The sequence below is a fragment of the Gopherus flavomarginatus genome, chromosome 9 (assembly GCF_025201925.1).
Source record: "Gopherus flavomarginatus isolate rGopFla2 chromosome 9, rGopFla2.mat.asm, whole genome shotgun sequence".
Lineage (NCBI taxonomy): Eukaryota > Metazoa > Chordata > Testudines > Testudinidae > Gopherus > Gopherus flavomarginatus.
In genome coordinates, this window is record NC_066625.1 from 39,295,357 (window position 1) to 39,318,967 (window position 23,611).

General features: G+C 48.2%; 1 protein-coding gene across 22 annotated transcripts in view; it reads left to right on the forward strand.

The window, feature by feature from the left end:
* MAPK8IP3 (mitogen-activated protein kinase 8 interacting protein 3) overlaps positions 1-23,611 on the forward strand; it is a 178,175-nt gene extending 154,564 nt beyond the window's left edge. For 19 of the 22 annotated variants that reach the window (XM_050968093.1, XM_050968094.1, XM_050968103.1 and 16 more), the window contains 4 exons: positions 2,102-2,140; positions 16,587-16,766; positions 17,094-17,237; positions 20,334-23,611. In XM_050968093.1, coding sequence (XP_050824050.1) covers positions 2,102-2,140; positions 16,587-16,766; positions 17,094-17,237; positions 20,334-20,455 — 485 coding nt within the window. In that variant the 3' untranslated portion in view covers positions 20,456-23,611. The remainder of the gene's footprint in view (positions 1-2,101; positions 2,141-16,586; positions 16,767-17,093; positions 17,238-20,333) is intronic. The other 3 variants (XM_050968104.1, XM_050968117.1, XM_050968116.1) reach the window with 1 other exon arrangement.

Genomic DNA, 23,611 nt, shown 5'->3' on the forward strand with positions numbered 1-23,611 from the left:
ATATTATAATACTTTTATGTAAATCAATGGTGCAGCCTTGTCTGGAAAACTGTGTTCAGTCCTGGTTACCCCATCTCAAAAAGGATATTGCAGAACTAGAGGGGGCTCAGAGAAGGGCAACAGGAATGATCAAGGGCTGGAAAAACTCTCCTATGAAAAGAGATTGGAAAAAATTGGGATTGTTACCTTAGGAAGGAGCTGAATAAGAGGGGGCATGATAGAAGTATATAAAATAATGAAGGATGTAGAGAAAGCAGATTGGGAATCTGTTCGTCCCTATCTCATAGCACATGCACAAGGGAAGGCCAATGAAATTGAAAGGAGGGAAATGCAAAACCAGTACAAGATTTTTTTCACAACTTGTAAATAAACTGTCAAACTCACTGCCACAGGATATTGTTGAGGCTAAGAATTTAACAAAATTCTATAAGGGGCTGGACACTTGTCTGGATATTTGGAGTATCTAGAGTTACAACAATTAATGCCAAAAAGTTTTGGAAGGCGTGTAAATGCTCATGCTTCAGGGTTTAAGCCAATATCTAACCAGTAGGGATCAGTATGAACTCTTCATAGCGACAGAATTATTCTGCATGTGCCCAATATTGTGGCAGTTTCTTGCATCTCCCTCTGAAATATCTAATGCTGGTCACTGTTTGAGATGGGATAGTGGACTAGTCTGAGACCATTTGGCAATTCCTGTGTTCTAGAGTGTCTTGGTTTGTGGATTGATCTTTCTATTGGGGTAAGCTCCATTCTGCTAGAAAGGACTGAGAGAAATAGGCAAACCCCATAAAATTAGGGAAATTCTGAAATGTCATATGCAGTGTTCACTTGTAGTGATGTTGTTTGAGGTTCCTCATTTTACCTAATCTGATTGGGGAGCCCTGGATCAGGTCTGACATCACCCTAGTTATGAAATTAAGAATTCACTAGAAGTTAATTTGCCCCATGTAAAGATCAAATGGATATTTTGTTACTGGCCCTTGCAGTCCAGTTGAAACTGTTTCCTCCTCTGAGGAGTAGACATTGGCTCCACCTGTACAAATGCTGCTGTTGAGCATGACTTTAATGTGGCTGGCAACTGTTGACTGATTCTGAAAACATTGAGAGCATCATGGAGAATGCATCAGTGGAAGATGCAGCCTGTCTCTGGAAGGGGGCTACAGAATGAGAAGACTTCTGAGAGATCGTTTCAGTAGGCATTTCATGATGCTGTAGATAGCTGAACTTCTCCCACTACAGCATCTCCCAAGGCTGAGGATGCGGAAGGTTCATTAAATCAGATCAGAGACTTAAGCCAACTCTATCCAGTAAAATGAGGAGACCCAGCAAGTGCTAACAGGCAAAACTCTAGAGCTGGGGAGGAGGGGGCACTAGTTTTAAACATTCAGTAATGCTACTCTTTACCTGCCAATCCACATCTAACTCACTTTCCATTGTGGAAAGTTTGCTCCTAAGTGGACTTAAATGTACTGGAATTTGCAGATTAGCACTGCTCCCTCTTCTTCCCATGGTGCTGGCAGATAAAGGAATGCTGGATAGAGCATATCTTTTTTATAGAAGGAGCAGCAAATCCACGGAGTCCTCCTGGACTGGAATTGTCCACTCCTGCTTCTATTGATACCAGTAGCACTGATGCTAGTCGTCAATGAATCAGTCATTTAAATCCAACTCTCTGTGTATCATAACCTCAGAAACCGAGTTCTGAGCCCATATCGTAAGGCGTGTCCCTTCTTGGGGATGCTGTCATAACTGTGAGTTCAAGTCAATTCACACTGTAAGCAAATTCCACTAGTCTCTGATACTTGTGGAGAAATGTGATTTTGAAAATGCAGTAAGATTTCACTATGAAGCTGAATTTTTCTCTCCCCTCCCTGATGCTGCAGCGTGTTCTTTTCAGTTAAGGAAGAGGAGAGCAAGAGCAGTGTTTTCTTACAAAGTAACTCTGAATCTATAGCAACCATTGGTGTGTTCTCTAGATTTAAAAGTTCTCTAGATTCTCCTTCCTGCAGTTTCTCCCAATAATTGCCTTTTTCTTCTCTCCTCACCTGCCTGTTTGTTCCCATGTCCCTCTGTTTTTCCACTTTTTGCCTGTGCCTAGCCGTAGTCCTCCACCGAGGCCAACTCCTTGGGCTCCGGGGTAAGTCCAACACCTCCTTCCTTCTAGATTTCAGATGTCATTCCTTGTCTGCCCATCAACCTTCCCAGTCATTTTCTCACCCCTCATTCGCCTGGGGCTAAGAACATTTGAACCGTTCATGGCAGCCATCCCATTTGTTGTATTGTGAAATTGAGTACTTTAATCTCTCCAATTAGTTTCATTGTTTGGGTGGCTCAGATTAACCAAACTGTTCACTTTGTAACCCTAGCAGTAAGGATCTGCTTAGCCGATGTTCCCAGGCAGACAAGGATAGACTGTCCACTCAGTCTTGCAAGATTTTCTCTGAGCTCCTTAATTTTCCAAAACAGTTGTGGCCTTTGCCACTGTGGGACCTCATAGCCAGAAATAATTGAGCAGGACTTCTAAAAGCAGGGCTTTGGAGCTGTGCTCTGGCTCCGCTCCAGCTCCAGGCAAAAACCTGCAGTTCCACTGCTCCAGAGCTGCTCTGCGCTCCAGCTCCAGGCTCCGCTCCAAAGCCCTGTTTAAAAGCATTAAAAATCATCTGAATATATGCAAGTTAAGCCAGTGATCCTGAAAAAATCAAAAATTCATGGTTCACGGCTTAAGATGACCATCTGCAGGAGTTAGAAAGGAATCTTTTTCTCCCTAAAGCATAGCACAATTACACAGGATCACTCCTCCCTTAGAAGTATTAGATAGTGGCTATTGCTAGAGACAGAATATTGGGCTAGAAGGATTAATTGCCTGATAGGACTGGTCCTATGTAACAATCAAATGATGCCAGCCAGGGTTCCCACTAATTTTTTATGCCTATGTGTAGAATAAATTTTGTTATGTGGACCAATATGGAGGTGATGTGTTACAACAAAATTCATGTGGTGGGGTGTGGCCAAGGGGTTCGGTGTGTGGGAGAGGGCTCGGGGCTGGGGCAGAGGGTTGGGCGCAGGGAGTGAGGGCTCTGGCTGGGGCTATGGGCTCTAGGGTGGTTCCAGGGATGAGGGGCTCAGGGCTGGGGCAAGAGAATTGAGATTTGGGGGGGAGTGAGGGGGTTCGGGAGGGGGTTCGGGGCTGGGGCAGATAGGAGAGTGTGGGCTTTGGGGTGGGGCCAGGGATGAGGGTTTGGGATGCATGCTGCCCAGGGGCTGCAGCGGGGAGAGAGGACTCCCCTCTCCAGCTTTCTCTTGGTGCAGCAGCTCGGGGCCAGATCTAGAGGTACCTCTCCCTGGCTGCCACAGCTCCAGCGGGTCTGGGATTGGCCAAGGGAGGGGCTCCTCTCCCCTGTCCAGGGCAGGTCTGTGTTGGGGCCAGAGGAGGGGGCGCCTCTCCCCCGGCCACAGCAAGTCCGGGGCAGGTCCATGCTGGGGTCAGCAGGGAGGGGCACCTCTCCCCGCGGCAGCAGTTCTGCACTGGGGCCGGTGGGATGGGGCGCCTCTCCCTGCTGCAGCCCTGAGCCCTGCACGGAGCTTAATAGGCAGCTGCGCAGCTTAGAGGGAACTTAGATGTCAGCCAATTGTACCTGCTCATAGCAAACCAAATCACAAAGATGCAGAAAGCCCTTACTGTTATGGTCTCTCTTTTTGACCAGCATTCATTCTTCCCTCCAAATATATTTGCACATGGTCTCAGCACTCTGACTTGAGCCTGCTAGCTGTACATCTTCTCTGATTTCAGGATTATTTCTGCATCATTTAATAACTGAAATAGAACTCAGCCTAAAATATATAACTCTATTGAAACAATAGGTCACTGTGGTAGCAAAGTTGTATAGCAACCACCTTACAATAGAATTGTAGGACAGGAATGGACCTTGAGAGGTCATTCAGTCCAGTCCCTTGCACTCATGGTAGGACTAAGTATTATGTTTTAGTTCTTCCAAGTGAGTGATCACAAATGGAAGCTTTGGATTCACTACAGTATCCCTCTTAAGATTAAACTACCTAGGGTCATAAAGGTTAACAAGAAAACATTTTAGAAATACATTAGAAGCAAGAGGAAGACCAAGAAGAGGGTTGGCCCATTACTCAATGAGGAGGAAAAAACAATAACAGAAAATGCAGCAATGGCTGAAGTGCTAAATACCTTTTTTGTTTCAGCTTTCACCTAAAAGGTTAGCAGTGATTGGACAACTAACATAGTGAACATCAGTGGAAATGGGCTAGGATTTGAGGCTAAAGTAGGGAAATAAGTTAAGAATTACTTAGACAACTTATCAGAGGGGTAGCCTTGTTAGTCTGGATCTGTAAAAGGCAACAAAGAGTCCTGTGGCACCTTAAAGACTAATAGATGTATTGGAGCATAAGCTTTCATGACGAAGTGGGTATTCACCCACGAAAGCTTATGCTCCAATACATCTGTTAGTCTTTAAGGTGCCACAGGACTTTTTGTTGCTTTGGACAACTTAGGCCTGGTCTACACTACGCGTTTAAACCGATTTTAGCAGCGTTAAACCGATTTAACGCTGTACCCGTCCACACTACGAGGCCCTTTATATCGATATAAAGGGCTCTTTAAATCAGTTTCTGTACTCCTCCCTGACGAGAGGAGTAGCGCTAAAATCGGTATTACCATATCGGATTAGGGTTAGTGTGGCCGCAAATCGACGGTATTGGCCTCCAGGCGGTATCCCACAGTGCACCACTGTGACCGCTCTGGACAGCAATCTGAACTCGGATGCAGTGGCCAGGTAAACAGGAAAAGCCCCACGAAATTTTGATTTTCATTTCCTGTTTGCCCAGTGTGGAGCTCTGATCAGCACGGGTGGCAATGCAGTCCCAAATCCAAAAAGAGCTCCAGCATGGACCGTACGGGAGATACTGAATCTGATTGCTGTATGGGGAGACAAATCTGTTCTATCAAAGCTCCGTTACAGAAGATGAAATGCCAAAGTGTTTGAAAAAAAAATCTACAGGCTATACAGTGCTGCATGACAAGTGTAACGGGAAGCCAGAGACTCAAATGGACGCTCATGGAGGGAGGGAGGGGATACTGAGGACTCCAGCTATCCCACAGTCCCCAGCAGTCTCCGAAAAGTATTTGCATTCTTGGCTGAGCTCCCAATGCCTGTAGGTTCAAACACATTGTCCAGAGTGGTTCAGGGAATAGCTCGTCAATTTACTCGTCCCCCTCCCCCCCCCGTGAAAGAAAAGGGAAAGAAATCGTTTCTTGACTTCTTTGAATGTCACCCTATGTCTACTGAATGCTGCTGGTAGACGCGATGCTGCAGCAGTGAAGAGCAGTATCTGCTCCTCTCCCCTCCCCTGGTGGCAGATGGTACAATATGATTGATATCCGTCGGCACCATCAGCCTGTGAGTCCTCCTGGCTTGCCTCAGGTGAGGTCGGCCGGGGGCACCTGGGTAAAAATAGGAATGACTCCTGGTCATTCCCAGTAGATGGTACAGAACGGCTGTTAACCGTCTTCATCATAGCAACTGGGGGCTGAGCTTCAATCAGCCCCCTCCCTTTCATGTGAAAAGAAAAGATTCTGTACTGCCTGGACTATCATAGCAGTGGGATGCTGGGCTCCTCTCCGCCACACTGCTTAATGTCCTGTCTGGACTATCATAGCACTGGGAGGCTGCCTTCCCCTCATTTTATGTCACTAAAAACTCAGTGTTTCTTATTCGTGCATTCTTTATTACTTCATGACACAAATGCCGGGGTGGGACACTGCCACGGTAGCCCAGAAAAGTTGGGGGAGAAGGGAAGCAACAGGTGGGGTTGTTGCAGGGGCACCCCCCGTGAATGGCATGTAGCTCATCATTTCTGCGGGATCTGACACAGAGCAGCTGTACTCTCTGATATACTGCTTCTCTAGTACATTTGCCCCATATTCTAGGCAGGACTGACTCTATTTTTAGAAACCATAAAGGAGGGATTGACTCAGGGAGTCATTCCCAGTTTTGCTTTTGCGCCCCCGGCCAATCTCAGCCAGGGGCACCCGTGATAGCAGCAGACAGCACAGAAGGACAGATAACCGTCATCTCATTGCCAAATTACACTGGCAGCAGACAGTACAGAACGACTGGTAACCATCTCTGCTATCATGCAAAAGCAAATGAATGCTGCTGTGTAGCGCTGGAGTATCGCCTCTGTCCGCGGCATCCAGTACACATACGATGACTGTAAAAAAAAAAAGCAGAACGGGCTCCATGGTTGCCGTGCTATGGCGTCTGCCAGGGCAATCCAGGGAAAAAGTGCGCGAAATGATTGTCTGCCGTTGCTTTCCCGGAGGAAGGAATGAGTGATGACATTTACCCAGAACCACCCGTGACAATGATTTTTGCCCCATCAGCCACTGGGCTCTCAACCCAGAATTCTAAGGGGCGGGGGAGACTGTGGGAACTATGGGATAGCTATGGAATAGCTACCCACAGTGCAACGCTCTGGAAATCGACGCTAGCCTCGGACCATGGACGCACACCGCCAAATTAATGTGCTTAGTGTGGCTGCGTGCACTCGACTTTATACAATCTGTTTTATAAAACTGGTTTATGTAAAATTGGAATAATCCCATAGTGTAGACGTACCCATAGATGTCCTCAAGTCAGCAGGGCCCGATGAAATACATCCTAGAATACTTTAAGAACTGGCTGAAGAGATCTCTGTGCCATTAGCGATTATCCTTGAGAACTCATGGAGGACTGGAGAGATCCCAGAGAACTAGAAAAGTGCAAATATAGTACCTGTCTATAAAAAAGGGGACTAAGGACAACCCAAAGAATTATAGACCAGTCAACTTAACTTCTGTACCCAGAAAGATAACAGAGCAAATAATCAAACAATCCATTTGTAAGCACCTAGAAGATAATAAGGCAATAAGTAACAGTCAACATAGATTTTTCAAGAACACATCATGTCAAACCAACCTGATAACCTTCCTTGATAGGGTTATAAGCCTTGTGGATAGGGGGAAGCAGTAGATGTGATATATTGTGACTTTACTAAATCTTTTGACACTGTCTCACATGACCTGTCTTATAGGGAAATATAGCCTAGATGAACTGCTATAAGGTGAGTGCACAACTGGATGGAAAATGGTACTGTACATTGAGAGTCGTTATCAATGATTCACAGTCAAGCTGGAAGGGCATATTGAGTGGTGTCCCACAGGGATTTGTGCTGGTCCAGTTCTATTCAATATCTTCTTAAATGATTTGCATAATAGCATAGAGAATACACTTAACAAGGTTTGTGGATGATACCAAGCTGGGAGTGGTTGCAAGGACAAGATTAGAAATCAAAAGGATCTTGACAAACTGGAAAAATGGTCTGAAAAAAACAGAATGAAATTCAGTAAGGACAAATGCAGAGTACTCCACATATAAAATGGTAAATGACTGTCTAGGAAGGCGAACTGCAGAAAAGGATCTGGGGGTCATAGTGGATCACAAATGAAATATGAGTTGTCAGTGTAACATTTACTAAAAAAGCAAACATCATTCTAGGATGTATTAGCAGGACACAAGAAGTCAGTCTTCTGCTCTACTCTGTGCTGATAAGACCTTAGCTGGAGTATTGTGTCCAGTTCTGGGCACCACATTTCAGGAAAGATGTGAACAAATTGGAGAAAGTCCAAAGGAGAGCAACAAAATTGATTAAAGGTCTAGAAAACATGACCTGTGAGGAAAGACTGAAAAAAATTGGTTTGTTTAGTTTGGAGAAGAGAAAACTGGGGGTGGGCGGGGAACATGAGAACAGCCTTCAAGCACAGAAAAAGTTGTTATAAAGAGAAGGGTGATAAATTGTTCTCTTTAACCACTGACAACAGGACAAGAAGCTTAAGCTGCAGTGAGGGCGTGTAACCGTGTCTCCGTGGGTCACAACTGAGAATACCAAATTCAGGACAAGCTGCTGAGAAATAGGGCAGATAGCAAACCAGCTATAGCAAAATAGGCTGTAGCAAACCAGCAACAAACGTAAACTTCTGTTCTTCTTCGAGTGATTGCTTCTGTGTATTCCACAGTAGGTATGCATGCTCGCCACATGCAGTGGTGCCAGAAGTTTTCCCCTTAGCAGTAAAGGCGCTGGGGGAGGACTGCAGCGACCCCTGGAGTGGTGCCTGTATATCGCGCTATAAGGGGAGCCACAGGCTCCCCGCACCCTCAATTCCTTCTTGCCGCCAGTGAAGGTAGTCGGAACTTTTGTGCTCCAACTTTGTTGCAGCCCTTCTCGACCTTAGTGGTACTGTTGTAGATGGTTCTTCAATGAATAGAGTGGGCTTGGGGCATGTCCCGTGCCCCAGGCTTCAAGTCGTGCGACTCCTGTCACCATTTTATGCCCAGGAGTGACCCTCACACTGAGTTTCTTCACTGCCTGGGTGAGATTCATATCAGTGACCATTGCAAGATCTGCAGGTTGTTCAAGCCAAGAACCAAGAAGGACAGAGACTTCAGACTTCAAGTTCTCCTGATGGAGTCGGCGCTGACTCCGACGTCGGTGCGCAGATCGGACTCGGCACCAGCCACCGCGTCATCGGTACGTAACGAGGTTCCTTCAACCAGTTGGCACCGCTCTCCTGCCAAAAAGCAAGGGAAGAACTCGACCTCACAACAACGCCGTGATAAGGACAAGGGGGAGGCTAGTCTCGCGCTGGGCAGCCCTCTATCCCCACTAGGCTCTAAAGCTCTGACTCATGTGGAGCGGAGCAGCCCGGTACCATCGACCCAGGCATCCCCACCAGTACGGATGCCTTTGATGCCGAAGGCGGTGCAGGCTGTGACGGACATTATGTCCCTGCCCATCTCGAGTCACGAAGCAAGCCCCCTCTGGGTGCCCACCAGACCTCTCCGAGCAGCCACAGTTCCCACTCCGAAGACCCCTCCCCGCACCGCTCGGCGCACGGCAGCCACTCTTCCGTCAGCTCCGAGCCACCCTCGACACCGGCTAGACTGTCTGGGCCGCCACCGGGATGGGAGTCGCGGGGACCTTCCACGCTGCCTACCAGTGAGCAGAGGCACTGAGAGAAGCACCTGCTAGACATGGGTACTGGAGCCGGTCTCGACGGGACAGACGTTGCCGCTCCCATTCCAGCTCCCGGTCATCTAGGCATCACACCAGAGGCTCCCCTTGGGGTACCTCAGCGTCACAGCACCGAGCGGGGTGTCGCCGTCACACATACTGAAGCAGTTAGTCGCATGGGTACTGCTTGTCGTCGTTGAGATCCCAGTCCTGAGGGAGACGACACCACAAACGACGCTCCTACCGCTCCCAGGACACCGAGTGTTCTTCGGTGACCTCGGCCTCAGGGCACGTCCACCTGCCCTCGGTACGTGCCATTCCGCCAGGGCACATATTGCCATCCTGTGCTCAGCCGAACCAATGGCAAGGGGCTCCGTGGCAAGGAGAGTGGTGCCAGTGGGCACCGTGGCCATCAGTGTCAGTCCAAGCGGAGGCCCATTCGGTCGCTGGAGCGTCCCAGGCTCCATCGGTCTCCTGTGGCCACCCACAAGACAAGTCAGCAGGTCACGGGTCGGCGGAGCTGCGCCAGGACTCTGACCTCGGGATCAATGCACCGGCACCAATAGAGGCACCCGGCTCTGTACGGGCACTCTCTCCAGCACCGGACGAAACCATAGCGGCTCTTCCACCATTGGTCCCGCAGGAGGACTGCAGGGTACACCAGGACCTGCTAAAGCAGGTGGCTTCCAACCTCCAGCTGCAGGCCGAGGAGATGGAGGGCCCGTCTGATTCCCTTTTTAACATCCTGTCTCCCTCAGCACCGGGCTGTGTGGCCCTACCTCTGCACCAGGGTATTGCCAACATTTTGAACTCCTTGTGGCAAACTCCACCTCCCTGATCCCAATCTCGAAAAAGGCCAAGAGGAAATACTTTGTGCCGGCAAAGGACCATGAATATCTGTATTCATACCGGGCACCCAACTCGCTCGTTGTGGAATCGGTAAACCACAGAGAGCATCAAGGCCAGCCCAAAAAATAAAGACGCCAGGAGACTGTGCAGGGCGTTGTGGCTCTTGCTATCCGGAGTATCGATGGAAGCACAATCACTGATGTAGGACCTCCTGTTTGATGGCAAAGTGCTCTTTGCAGATCAGACGGACGTCAGGCTGCATGGGATGAAGGATTCCCGGACCACCTTGCAGACCTTGGGACTCTATGACCCTCCGGCTAAGGATAAGGCCAAATCGCTTCTGGCAGTTCAGCCTGCAAGGAGCAGATATGAGCCCACGTTCAAAAGGCCCAGAGACCAGAAGCATCAGTCTCAGTGGCAGTCCTGCTCTGCCCCGCAGCCTGGTCCCTCTAAGGGCAAGAGGCAGGGGAAGAGGCAGTTTTGACTATTGGCAGGAGGCTACCGGGCCTGTTGCCAGGGAGACACCCCCCCCCCCCCCGATTAATAAAGTTTGTGTTTTACAAGCGATTGTTTGCCTTCCTCTGGGCGTGGTCCCGCATAACTTTGGACCAATGGGTCCTCAGTACCATCACCAAGGGCTATGTGTTGCAGTTCACGTCACCTCCACCAAATCACCCACCATCCACAATGGCCCTTGGGGTCCCAGAACACGTCCATCTTCTGCATCGAGAGGTGGACCGGTTGCTCCACATAGGAGTGGTGGAAAGGGTGCCAGTTGCATTTCAGGGCAAAGGATTCTTCTCCCGGTACTTCCTTATCCCAAAGGCGAAAGGAGGTCTCAGGCCTATTTTGGACCTGCGCAATCTGAACAGGTTTCTAACCTGTTCCAAGTTCCGCATGGTGTCCCTGGCCTCTATTATCCCCTCCCTGGACACAGGGGACTGGTCCACGGCCCTGGATCTTTCATGTCCATATTTTCGAGGGATACAGACTTTTCCTCCGATTCATGGTGGGGATGGACCACTACCAATTCACAGTCCTCCCCTTTGGCCTATCCACGGCTCCCAGGGTTTTCATGAAATGTATGTCTGTGGTGGCGGCCTACCTCAGGTGGGAAAGCGTACAAATCTTCCTTTACCTGGACGACTGGTTCCTCAAAGGGGAGTCCCATCACGAATTAAAGTCCCACATAGAGCTGCTCCTCTCAACATGCGCCAGTCTGGGCCTGGTCGTGAACGAGACCAAATTGACATTAGTGCCAGTTCAGCACATCGAGTTCATTGGGGCCCTACTGGACTCCTCCAAGGCCACAGCCTCTCTCCCCCTGGACAGGTTCGAGACCCCAAGGGATCTCATCACCTTGGTCACGGCCTTCCCGGTGACTACGGCAAAGGCGAGTCTTCGGATTCTGGGACATGGCAGCGTGCACTTACATGGTCCACCATGCCAGGCTACATATGAGGCCCCTCCAATTATGGCTGGCCTCCCAGTTCTCCCAAGCTTGGGACAGTCTGGACAAGGTTCTTATAGTTCCATCCTCGATTCTCGCTTCCCTCCTATGGTGGTCCTGCCCGAGCAATATGTTGCAAGGGGTTCCCTTCAGGGAGGCCAACCCGTCCATAGACCTGATGTCCAGTGCTTCAGACCTGGGCTGGGAAGCCCACACGGGGGATGTGCAAACCCCCCAGGAAACATGGCTGGCCCTGGACTTGCCCCTTCACATAAACATCAAGGAGCTCAAGGCGGTTTGGCTGGCGTGCATGGCATTCCTCACGCACCTCCACGTCAAGGTGGTCAGAGTCCTCACAGACAACACCACTGCCATGTACTATATCAACAGGCAAGGCAGGACTGACTCCCTAGCCCTCTGCTGGGAAACCCTGAACCTATGGGAGTTCTGCATAGCCCACAATATCTCCCTGATGGTAGCTCATCTCCCAGGCGTCCGCAATACAAAAGCGGACCGCCTCAGCAGGGTCTTCTCCCCCCAGTACCAGTGGTCGCTCCACTCGGAGGTCGCTCACTGGCTCTTCCAAGAGTGGGGAGCTCCCCAGATCGACCTGTTTGCAACCCGTCAGAACTGGTGTTGCCCCCAGTTCTGCTCCAGGAGAAGGATGGGGGAAGGCACGATCTCTGACGCGTTCCTCCTGAGCTGGTCAGGCCAGTTTCTCTATGCCTTTCCTCCATTCCCCATCATTGCCAAGGTCCTTTAGAAGGTAAAAGCAGACAAGGCGAGAGTCATTCTAATAGCCCTAGCGTGGGCCCGCCAGCACTGGTACAGGCCCCTCCTACACCTCTTGGTGGCCCCCCCCGAGGACGCTGCCGCTCCGCCTGGACCTCCTCTTCCAGGACGAGGAGTGGCTCCTCCATCCCAATCTGGCTGCACTCCACCTGACAGCGTGCCTGCTCCATGGCTGAATAAGGAGGAGAATAAGTGTTCGGAGCAGGTAAGGCCCATCCTCCTGGAAAGCAGGAAGCTGTCCATACGTCGGTGGTACGTGGCGAAGTGGTCCAGATTCGCCAGGTGGGCGAGTGAGCGGGGAATGTCCCTTCCGCCGCACCTCTCCAATTTATCCTGGACTACCTCTTATCCCTTAGGGCCCAGGGACTGGCACCTGCCTCAGTCAGGGTGCATTTGGCGGCCATATCAGCCTTTCACCCGCCGGTGCAAGGCCACTTGGTCTTCTCCCACTCAATGACCTCCTGGTTCCTGAAGAGCCTTGACCGTTCGTTCCCGTACACTAGGCCCCCCGTGCCGCAATGGGATCTCAACCTGATCTTGTCCCATCTCACGGGGCCCCCTTTGAACCCCTGGCTACGTGTTCCTGGTTGCACCTTTCCTGGAAGGTGGCCTTCCTTGTGGCGATCACATCGGCCAGATGTGTCTCAGAGCTCAGGGCCTTAACCTCAGAACTCCCCTATGCAGTTTTCCAAAGTCCAGCTTCGCCCACACCCGACGTTCCTCCCGAAGGTGGTCTCCGCCTTCCATATGGAGCAGAGCATCTTCCTCCCTGTGCTTTGTCCTAAGCCCCATTTCTCCAACTAGGAACACCACCTTCACATGCTTGATGTGCATAGGGCGTTGGCTTTTTACTTGGATCAGACTAAGCAGTTCCAGAAATCCTCTCAACTCTTTATTGCCTCAACCGAGCAGGCTAAGGGGCAACTCATCTCCACTCAGCGGCTTTCCCGCTGGATCACCTCGTGCATACACACGTGTTATGATTTGGCAGGGATTCCCCCACCACCTATCGTGAGGGCATACTCTATGAGGGCTCAGGACTCATCAGCTGCCTACGTCACCCATGTCCCCATCCAGAACATTTGTAGGGCAGCCACGTGGGCCTTAGTTCGCACATTTACTTTGCATTATGCGATCATCTCCCAGTCTAGGGATGATGCCGGGTTCGGCAGGGTGGTACTTCGTCCCGAACCATCGTGAACTCCTACCCGCCTCCAATAGATTCTGCTTGGAATCACCTACTGTGGAATACACAGGAGTAATCACTCAAAGAAGAAAGGACAGTTACCTGTTCCATAACTAGCGTTCTTCGAGATGTGTTGCTCCTGTCTATTCCACACCCCGCCCTCCTTCCCCTCTGTCGGAGTTGTCTGGCAAGAAGGAACCGAGGGTGGGGGAAGGCGCTACTCCAGGGGTTGCCGCGATTCTCCCCCAGTACAGGTACTGCTAAGGAAAAAACTTCTGGCACTGGTGCACGTGGTGAGCACGCACACCTACTGTGGAATACACCTGAGCAACACATCTCGAGGAATGCCAGTTACGGAACAGGCTAGCTAGTTTCATCACACTGGCTAGCAAGAAGTCAGAAAAGCAGTCTCCTTAGGCATGTCAATCCTTGTAGCACCACCAAAAACACTAGACTTAATAATGAGTGGTTATTTAAAACCAGTTTCATCAAACAAAAGGATTCTTCTGATCCCAAAGGACCAGCCACATACCCATGTCAGTATACAACTGAGATCTTACCCAATAATCAGGCTGTTGCCAGTCCTTTAGTAACTAAAATCTAAAGATTTATTTATAGATAGAAAGAAAGAGAAAGGTAGTTGTCACAGAGTCTCTGAGCGATGCTCTGGAACTGTTCCACATAAGGCCAGTCAGGACTCTGGGGAAGCATACCTTCTCTCTCTGAGCACACTGTCACCAGGGCAAGAACTTACACAGCTTCATCTTTCCTGGGTCTCACCTCAGAGCATTCAGCATCCCTTCCTGCAGCGAGCCCGCCCTGCACCCCAACTCTGCAGTCAGACGTGACTCTCAGCCAGCGTAAAATGGAAGGTTTATTAGTCAACAGGAACACAGCATAGGACAGAACTTGTTATCACAGAAATCAGTGACTTTCAGCCAAGTCCATCTTGGGGGAATCCTGGGCCAGATGCCCTGGACTCCCCCTCTTCCAGTTTCCCACAACAGACTTCCCAGCTTCCAGCAACCCAACCCCCGACACACCGATTGCTTCTCCTCCTGGTCTGTCCTGCTTCCCGGGCAAAAGGTGTAACCTCCTCTTGGTTCAGTTATCGCCTATGTGCAGACAGCTGGGCAGCCTCAACTGTCCCGAGGGCCTCAGCGAAAATCACACACCCAATTCCCATCACCTAAGCATTGGTGCAGTACACAGGGAAACTGAGGCATGCACAATATTATTATAGGACAATAAGACTCACATGCAACATAAGATGAATAAACCCCACTTTGTCACAAAAGGTGAGAGTTAAACTTGGTTAAAGGAATCAAATCAATAATTGCAAAGTTCTTGGATCAGGCTTGTAGCAGTAATGGAATAAACTGCTTGCTTGTTAAGTCTCTGGTTGCTTCCAGATCATTGGAAGGTCCTCAGTCCCTTAACTAGAATGCTTCCATTAGTATAAGTTCATGGTCCAGAGTTTTGAATGGGAAAGAGGCAAAATGAAGATGTTTCCAGGACCTTTTATATTTTCTGCCAATTGAAGGGAAACCCATTGTTCTCACTGTGGAAAATTACATGTAACAAGATGGTGTTTTGGAGTCACATAGGCAAGTCACATGTCCATGCATGCTTTGCTTAGTCACAGCAGAAGCCATTACTTATATTCCAGGCAGAACGTTCACAGGAAAGTCCATTAAGTGTAGCTAGGCATCTCCCATGGTCCATTGAGAGTTAAGTGCCTCTTGATGAGCCATTTAACTCGAATAGTCCCTTCACGATGTGCTGGCTAAACACCTTGTTGGTGTTTCCACATGAGCAAACATTTAAAATACAGGTACATAGTTAATATTTAATACTTCAGATACAAAAATGATACATGCATACACAGCATAATCATATTCAGCAAATCATACCCTTTCTATTGACACCTTACTTGACACACTTTGTATAAGATTTGTTGCAATTATATAACAGTGGTAGCAACAATGATCTGCATGGTCATATTTTAACCAGATAACATCGCAGGGAGATTTAGATTAGACATTTGGAAAAACTGCCTAACTGTCAGAGTGGTTAAGCACTGAAATAAATTGCCTAGAGAGGTTGTGGAGTCTCCGTCATTGGAGATGTTAGACAAAGAGCAGGTTAGACAAACATCTGTCAGCGGTGGTCTAGATAATACTTAGTCCTGCGTCAGTGCAGCAAACTGGACTAGATAACGTATTGTGGTCCCTTCTGGTCCTGTATTTCTATAATTTCTGCTGGCCTGGGTGTGCATGCGAGGGAAGGAGTCTCCCTCCTTGAGTACGGAGTTCTAGTCTGTTTTCACTGGTGAAAGGAGGTGTTCACTTCTTCAGAGCCTGATCCTCCAAGCTGCTGAACATCCTTACCTCCCATTGAAGTCCATGAGAATTGAGGATGGTCCAAATCTCTGAGGAGCTCTTGAGTGGCTAGATAGTTGAACTCATGGTATGAGGGTTTAGGCTGGTGGCAGAATTCTCCTTGGATTAGGAAAGGAACTCTGCTCCATTTGACTCGATGAGCCCGAATGTTATTGGGATCGAGAGTGCCTTCCCTAACGCTGCAGAGGCTGTATTGCCAGCCTGAGCACTGACAGATTAGCATGAGTCCTTGACTTGACTTTGAAACTGAGCAGCTTCACCAACCTGGGAAACGGCCACTACTTTCCAGGTGCATGAAGGCCAAGAATCCTAACCCTTTCATCAGCACAGCAAACTGTGCCCATCTAAGTACCATGACTGGTCACTGGGGCAGAAGGCTTCTGTTATGACTCTGCAGACACTGACTCAGCCAGCCTGAGTTCGGAAGAATGGATATTGTAGCTCTAGAAGGCCTTTACTGAGATTCCCTGGACATTCTCATTCCAGCATGTGTAGGGCTGGGATTACTCTTCCAACCAACCCCCAGGGAGGAGCATTTCCCTATTACCTAAGTACCCCTTTTATGAGAAGCACAGCTTATTAGCAACAGTGAACGTGACTGTGCCTTTTCTGCCAGTAGAGAGAGGGCCTATATAATCTAGTAGGGTCTCCTCCATGATGCGCGGCTGATGGCATTAAACAGGGCCTTTAATGGGCATCTGCACCTTTAAAGCTTTTCCTACGTGACTCATGGTTTGTGTTTTTCTTACGTACTTCTCACTCTGACTGATGGTATATAAATGGGAACAAAGCTACTACTAGAAGTTTTTCTTCTCCCTGTCTTCAGCCAATAAGACCTCCCCAACATCAGGAGACGGGAATCGCCCTGGTGGAATCATTCACGTGTACGGTGATGACAGCAGTGACAAATCTGCCAGCAGTTTCATCCCCTACTGCTCCATGGCTCAGGCACAGCTCTGTTTCCATGGCCACCGTGATGCAGTCAAGTTCTTTGTCTCTGTTCCTGGTAAGGTGACCAAGGCACCTCCTCATGAGGATTCTTGTGTTTACATTCTTCTATTTGGCCATCTTATCCCCTAAGACATCTGTGGGCTTTGCCAAATCAGGGGAGGCCTGATCTGTCCTCTGTAGAATGCTGTGGATGACACAGCACCCTTTCTAACTCTGTAGGGATCAGTTACCCCTTTGAAGGTCCTTTGGTTTTTGTGTCTGAATTGGAATAAAATCCAGTTTCCCAGCAGCAGGGACTGGATTGGCAGGGCATTTGTGTCCTGTAGCTGAGCATTCTGGGAGTGTGGCAGACGTGCTGACAGGAACCCCTGTGCTCTTTCAGGTAATGTTCTTGCAACCCTGAATGGGAGCGTGTTGGACAGCCCCTCTGAGAACCCCAGCACAGCTACCACTGAGACTGAGGGGCAGAAGCTGAAGAATGTCCTGGTGCTGAGTGGAGGAGAAGGGTACATCGATTTCCGGATTGGTGAGCTCCTACTTTTGGGAAGGGGTTAGGTGGGAAGGGTTGTGGGTAAAACATGGGCCAATGGGATTAGAGATGAAACTGGGTTGCAACGTAGTGAATTCAGAAAATGATTTCCACTTGTCATGTCTCCTGCTTTAGAGGAAGCACTTGGGCATTTTCCTCTACTGTTAGCCACTCTTTTCCAAGACACATGGTTGGCCTGACCCCATCTGTCCCAACTGGCTGTCTCTACCCCATCTCCAGATCAATCCCCATAGACAGTCCTTATCAGAGAAATACTACAACATTCTCTAGAATCATAGACTAGTAGGGTTGGAACAGACCTCAGGAGGTCATCTAGGCCAATCCCCTGCTCAAAGTAGGACCAACCCCAACTAAATCATCCCAGCCAGGGCTTTGTCAAGCGGGGTCTTAAAAACCTCAGGGAATGGAGATTCCACCACCTCCCTAGGTAACACATTCCAATGCTTCACCACCTTCTAGTGAAATAGTGTTTCCTAATATCCAACCGAGACCTCCCCCACTGCAAACTTGAGACCGTTGCTTCATGTTCTGTCGTCTGCCACCACTAACAACAGCCTAGCTCCATCCTCTTTGGAATCCCTCTCAGGTAGTTGAAGGCTGCTATAAAATCCTCCTTCACTCTTCTCTTCTGCAGACTAAATAATCCCAGTTCCCTCAGCCTCTCCTCGTAAGTCATGTGCTCTAGCCCGCAAATCATTTTCATTGCCTTCCGCTAGACTCTCTCCAATATGTCCACATCCCTTCTGTAGTGGGGGGGCCAAAACTGGACACAGTACTCCAGGTGTCTCCTCACCAGTGCCAAATAGAGGGAAATAATCACTTCCCTCAATCTGCTGGCAATGCTACTAATACAGCCCAATATGTCGTTGGCCTTCTTGGCAAAAAGGGCACACTGCTGACTTGTATTCAGCTTCTCATCACTGTAATCCCCAGGTCCTTTTCTGCAGAACTGCTGCTTAGCTAGTCAGTCCCCAGCCTGTAGCAGTGCATGGGATTCTTCCTTCCTAAGTGCAGGACTCTGCACTTGTCCTTGTTGAACCTCATCAGATTTCTTTTGGGTCAATCTTCCTATTTGTCTAGGTCACTCTGGACCCTATTCCTACTCTCCAGTGTGGGTGAGGGATAGCTCAGTGGTTTGAAGATTGGCTTGCTAAACCCAGAGTTGTGAGCTCAATCCTTGAGGGGGCTATTTAGGGATCTGGGGCAAAAATCTATCTGGGGATTGGTCCTGCTTGGAGCAGGGGATTGGACTAGATAACCTCCTTAGGTCCCTTCCAACCCTGGTATTCTATGATATCTCTTCCTCCAGCTTAGTGTCATCTGTGAACTTGCTGAGGGTGCAATTCATCCCATCATCCAGATTGTTAATAAAGATGTTGAAAAAAATGGCCCCAGGACTGACCCCTGGGGCACTCTGCTTGATACAGGCTGCCAACTAGACATCAAGCTGTTGATCGCTACCCATTGAGCCTGATGATCTTTCCACCTTATAGTCCATTCATCCAATCCATACTTCTTTAACTTGCTGGCAAGAATACTGTGGAAGGCTGTATCAAAAGCTTTGCTAAAGTCAAGATATATCACGTCCACCGCTTTCCCCATATCCACAGAGCCATTATCTCATCATAGAAGGCAATCAGGTTGGTTAGGCGTGACTTGCCCTTGGCGAATCCATGTTGACTGTTCCTGATAACCTTCCTCTCCTCCAAGTTCTTTAAAATGGTTTCCTTGAGGACCTGTTCCATGATTTTGCTGGGGACTGAAGTGAGGTCTTTATTTCCCCAGGTTCTCTTTCTTCCCTTTTTTTTAAATATGGGCACTATATTTGTCTTTTTCCAATCATCTGGGACCTCCCCTGATCGCCACAAATTTTCAAAGATAATGGCCAATGGCTCTGCAATCACATCAGCCAACTCCATCAGCACCCTTGAATGCATTAGATCTAGACCCATGGACTTGTGCATGTCCAGCTTTTGTAAATAGTCCTTAACCTGTTCTTTCATCACTCAGGGCTGCTCACCTCCTCCCCATACTGTGTTGTCCAGTGCAGCAGTCTGGGAGCTGACCTTGTCTGTGAAGATGGAGGCAAAAAAAAGCTTTGAGTACCTCAGCTTTTTCCACATCATCTATCACTAGGTTGCCTCCCCCATTCAGCAAGGGTCCCACACTTTCCCTGACCACCACCTTGTTGCTAACATACCTGTAGAAACCCTTCTTTTTATCCTTCACATCCCTTGCTAGCTGCAACTCCAGTTGTGCGTTGGCCTTCCTGATTACATCCCTGCATGCTCTAGCAATATTTTTATACTCATCCCTAGTCATCTGTCCAAATGTCCACTTCTTGTAAGCTTCCTTTTTGAGTTTAAGCCTACCAAAAAATTCACTGTTAAGCCAAGCTGGTCGCCTGCCATATTTGCTATTCTTTCTGCACATCGGGATGGTTTATTCCTGCACCCTCAATAAGGCTTCTTTAAAATACAGACAGCTCTCCTGGACTCCTTTCCCCCTCATATTAGCCTCCCAGGGGATCCTGCCTGTCAGTTCCCTGAGGAAGTGAAAGACTACTTTTCTGAAGTCCAGGGTTTGTATTTTGCTACTCTCCTTTCTCCCTTTTGTGAGGATCCGGAACTCAACCATTTCATGGTCACTGCTGCCTAGGTTTCCACCCACTTCTACTTCCCCTACCAATTCTTCCCTGTTTGTAAGCAGCAGGTCAAGAGGAGCATGACCCCTAGTTGGTTCCTCTACTACCAGCCCAAGTGTTGCAGCCTTTAAACTGTTGTGTTTTGAAGCATAACTGTTGTTATAAGGATGGGCTCCTCCATAGGGGTGGAGGGATGGGTCAGTACATGAAATCAGGGATATTAGAGGGCCACGTTTTTGTCTCTTTATGAAGATCTGTTTTTCCCCCTCCTAACCAGTCTTGCTGTATACAAGTGTCCCTCCGGGCATGAAAGAGCTCAGTTAGTGATGCCCATGATACTTGTTAAGTGACATGAGCCTTTTGTGAGGGGCAGTAATGCTTTGGATCTCCCTTCCCCCTCCTCTTTACTGTTTGTATTCTCTCTGCAGGGGATGGAGAAGATGATGAGACAGAGGAGAATGCTGAAGATACCACCCAAGTGAAACCATTGCTTTCCAAGGCTGAGAGGAGCCATATTATCGTCTGGCAAGTCTCATACATCCCTGAGTGAAATTCTCTCCTTTCCTGCCAACATATCTCTCCTTCCTCCCACCTGAATGCCAAGATGTACATACAGAACTCCTGAATTACACCTACTGCTGGCAACTGAACCCCAGACAACTGCAACAGCTCCTGCATCGGATGGTGACCCCCATTCTAACCTCTGAACTTGCAGCTTTCATTTTGGGCCCGTGTGCTTTGAGTGGTTGGATTACTGTTATCCTTCTGAAGCTGGTGTCTACAAGGGGGGAAAAAAGGCAGAGAATCTTCAGAGTGAAGCTGAGAGTTGGGAATTGTGCAAATACCTCTCTCCAAGAAGCATGAGAGAGAAGCATGTCTTGGAAGGGTTGGCCCAGGTTGTCAGGAAGGTTACCTCACTGCCACCTGCATGAGAAACAGTGCATCACCCTCGTGTCCTCCAGTGAAACAAGACTAATGAATCACAACAGCCCAAAGAAAATCTTTATCCAGTTCACCAGATGGAATTCTCATCCCATCCCCTCTGCATAGATTGTCCCCAAGCACCGAGTCTTATCCCAGGATCTGAGAGCAGGCAGCATCAGGTTAAACCAGAAGTTTGCAGAGAAGAGAACACAGAAGTTTCAGGAAGCACTTCAGCTATTTGGCCATAGAGGGCCAACAGGCTCATGAGAAGGGGTAGAGTGTGGAACACATGGTATATACAGAAAGCCGTCCCTACTCTGCTATTTTTTGGTCAGCTGGTAACATTAAATAGTGCTGAGTGAGCGTGAAATCAGGGAGGACTGTTTGCTTGGTAGAGTCAGAGGCAAAAAAGGTGTTTGGTGTCAGGCCAGATAGTGCTTGGACACTGCTGCCCTGAAAGTTTACTGGGATCTGGTTGATTAGCAGAAGGAAGAGCCAGCACTATTTTGTCCATGTGGTATTTTTGGAAGGGGAAGTAAAAAATGCTTGGTTTCATTATTTTAACAAGCCTTAAAAATGTCAAGAGACAAGCTGTTGTTTAGTGATAGTTGGTTTTGAAGTGTAACCGGTGCCATGGCTTCGGTGTTAACCCAGCTAGGTTTTATTGGCTCATGAAGATGCATTCCAATCCTGGTGCTGATTTTCTGCAGGGTGAAATGCTCTGCTCTCAAAACAGAAGAGTGCTGGGGAAAAGAAAAGGCAGGATGTTGATTTTGTCTCACTTTCTCCCAGTAAATAACAGCAACTCAGTGAGAATGCAAGTTCAGGCATGTGTATCCCAAGCCGTGGCACTCAGACAAGAGGGCGCTTTGGGATTAGCACATCGCTATAGCAGGATTTGTGTTTCATGGCAGCTGTCCTGCAGTTAAATCAGTCTATAAAAAGCTGGAAAGGGGATCTTAGTATCATCCTGTGCATATATCTCAAGGGTTTTTACCTCACTCCTTCTTCTGACCCATTGGTCAAAAGCCCTGATGCCACAGTTTGCCTCCTGGCTCCTCACTGTTCTTGGCCTTTTAAATCTTTGAGCACATGTGCACTGCCTCACTTGCTGGTTTCCTGGCTCAGTCAGTGTCTTTGTACTCTAGGATCCCAGATGACCTAGTGTACCCATGTCTATCTGCAGAACTTATCTCCCGCCATTACTGTGATATGCCTCTCAATGTGTAATGGATTTATCCCTCACATCAACTCTGTGAGGGAGGGAAGGGTTTTGCAGTTAGTGATCTGAAGAACAGAAAGACTGACATGCTCAAGGTCACACAGGAAGTCTGTGGCAGAGCTGGTCTCCTGAATACCTACCTAGTGTCAGCTCCCGTGGGTGGATGCTGCCGGTATGAACTAAAGGGCTCCTAGTTGCGTTAATGTAATCCTGTTTGAGGAGTACTGTGTTAGTGTGAACTTTTACTTCATATCTGCAGCATCCACACAGGGGAGTTAGTGCACTACTATCATACCCCCATAGTCCAAAATGCAGGGCAGTGAAGAAAGACCCCTACTTTCTCTTTAGCAGTAGCAACGCCATTGCTTTTGAGGTTTGGATTGTGCATACACAGCTGAGAGATAAATACACCTCTACCTCGCTATAACGCTGTCCTCGGGAGCCAAAAAATCTTACCACGTTATAGGTGAAACCGCATTATATCGAACTTGTTTTGATTCACCGGAGTGCGCACCCCCCCCCCCCCGCAACGCGGTTTTATCGTGTTATATCCAAATTCATGTTATATCAGGTCGCGTTATATAGGGGTACAGGTGTACTAGCCACACATAAGGTGCTGGGAAGGCAACAGCACGTATCTAGAGAACAGAGGCCCCAACAGCCTATTTAGGGGGAGACAGAGGCTTGGCGGTGCGTTGCATTGCTTATGATCAGTGTTATATTACATAGGCACTTGTACTACTCTCTGGAGACAGAGATCAGGAGAGGATTTGAATCAAGTCCTCCAGCTGTGTACCTGTGTAAAGGGATTCCAGAAAGGCCTATTTGACCATGTGACATTTCTGAATGAGTCAGGCTTTCATTCTGCTGTGGCATATTCCAGAAATGCTTTCTGGTAGGATAAGTCACTTAGGGCTTTAGACAGCAAATAATTCACAACTTTTGTTAATTAATGTAAATTAAATTTCAATATTTGAACTGATTTTTTAAAAATGTAAGTGACCCCAATTATTTAGTTTCATGGAGTATGCCATGTGATAATTATGAAACATGGTGTGAGATTTTTACCTGTTATAGTTTATGTTCCATATCTGTTTGATCAAAGTGACAGTACTTGGTCCTCTGTCTCCCACTGAAATTTCATGGCTACTTAAGAAAATAGGTTCCAGACCTCCTTATCTCAGCAGGCTTGTTTGCAGTTTGAAGCAGATTTTCTTTGAAGAAAAGCACACTTTCAAAAAGGGGCCAGTGACAGCTAAGCGAACAGCCACTGCTTTCATGTTCCTATCATCCTCATTTAATGGCTACAGAACAGCAAGGTGAAAGCTGATTGGCTTAAATACACTTCCCTATCATATCTCCAGTGTGATGTATGTAAAGTACCTTGTATGTTATAAAAGGATTTTAAAAGTGTCTTAAGGCCTGTAAACTCCGCAGTTTGGTCTGAAGATGGCATTCTGTAAAGAGACTGCTGTATGAATATTTTCCCATGCTTTGTCCCTTATGCTATCAAACAAGTGAACCATATCTGTTCTGTATGTAATAAATGTGTGAACATCA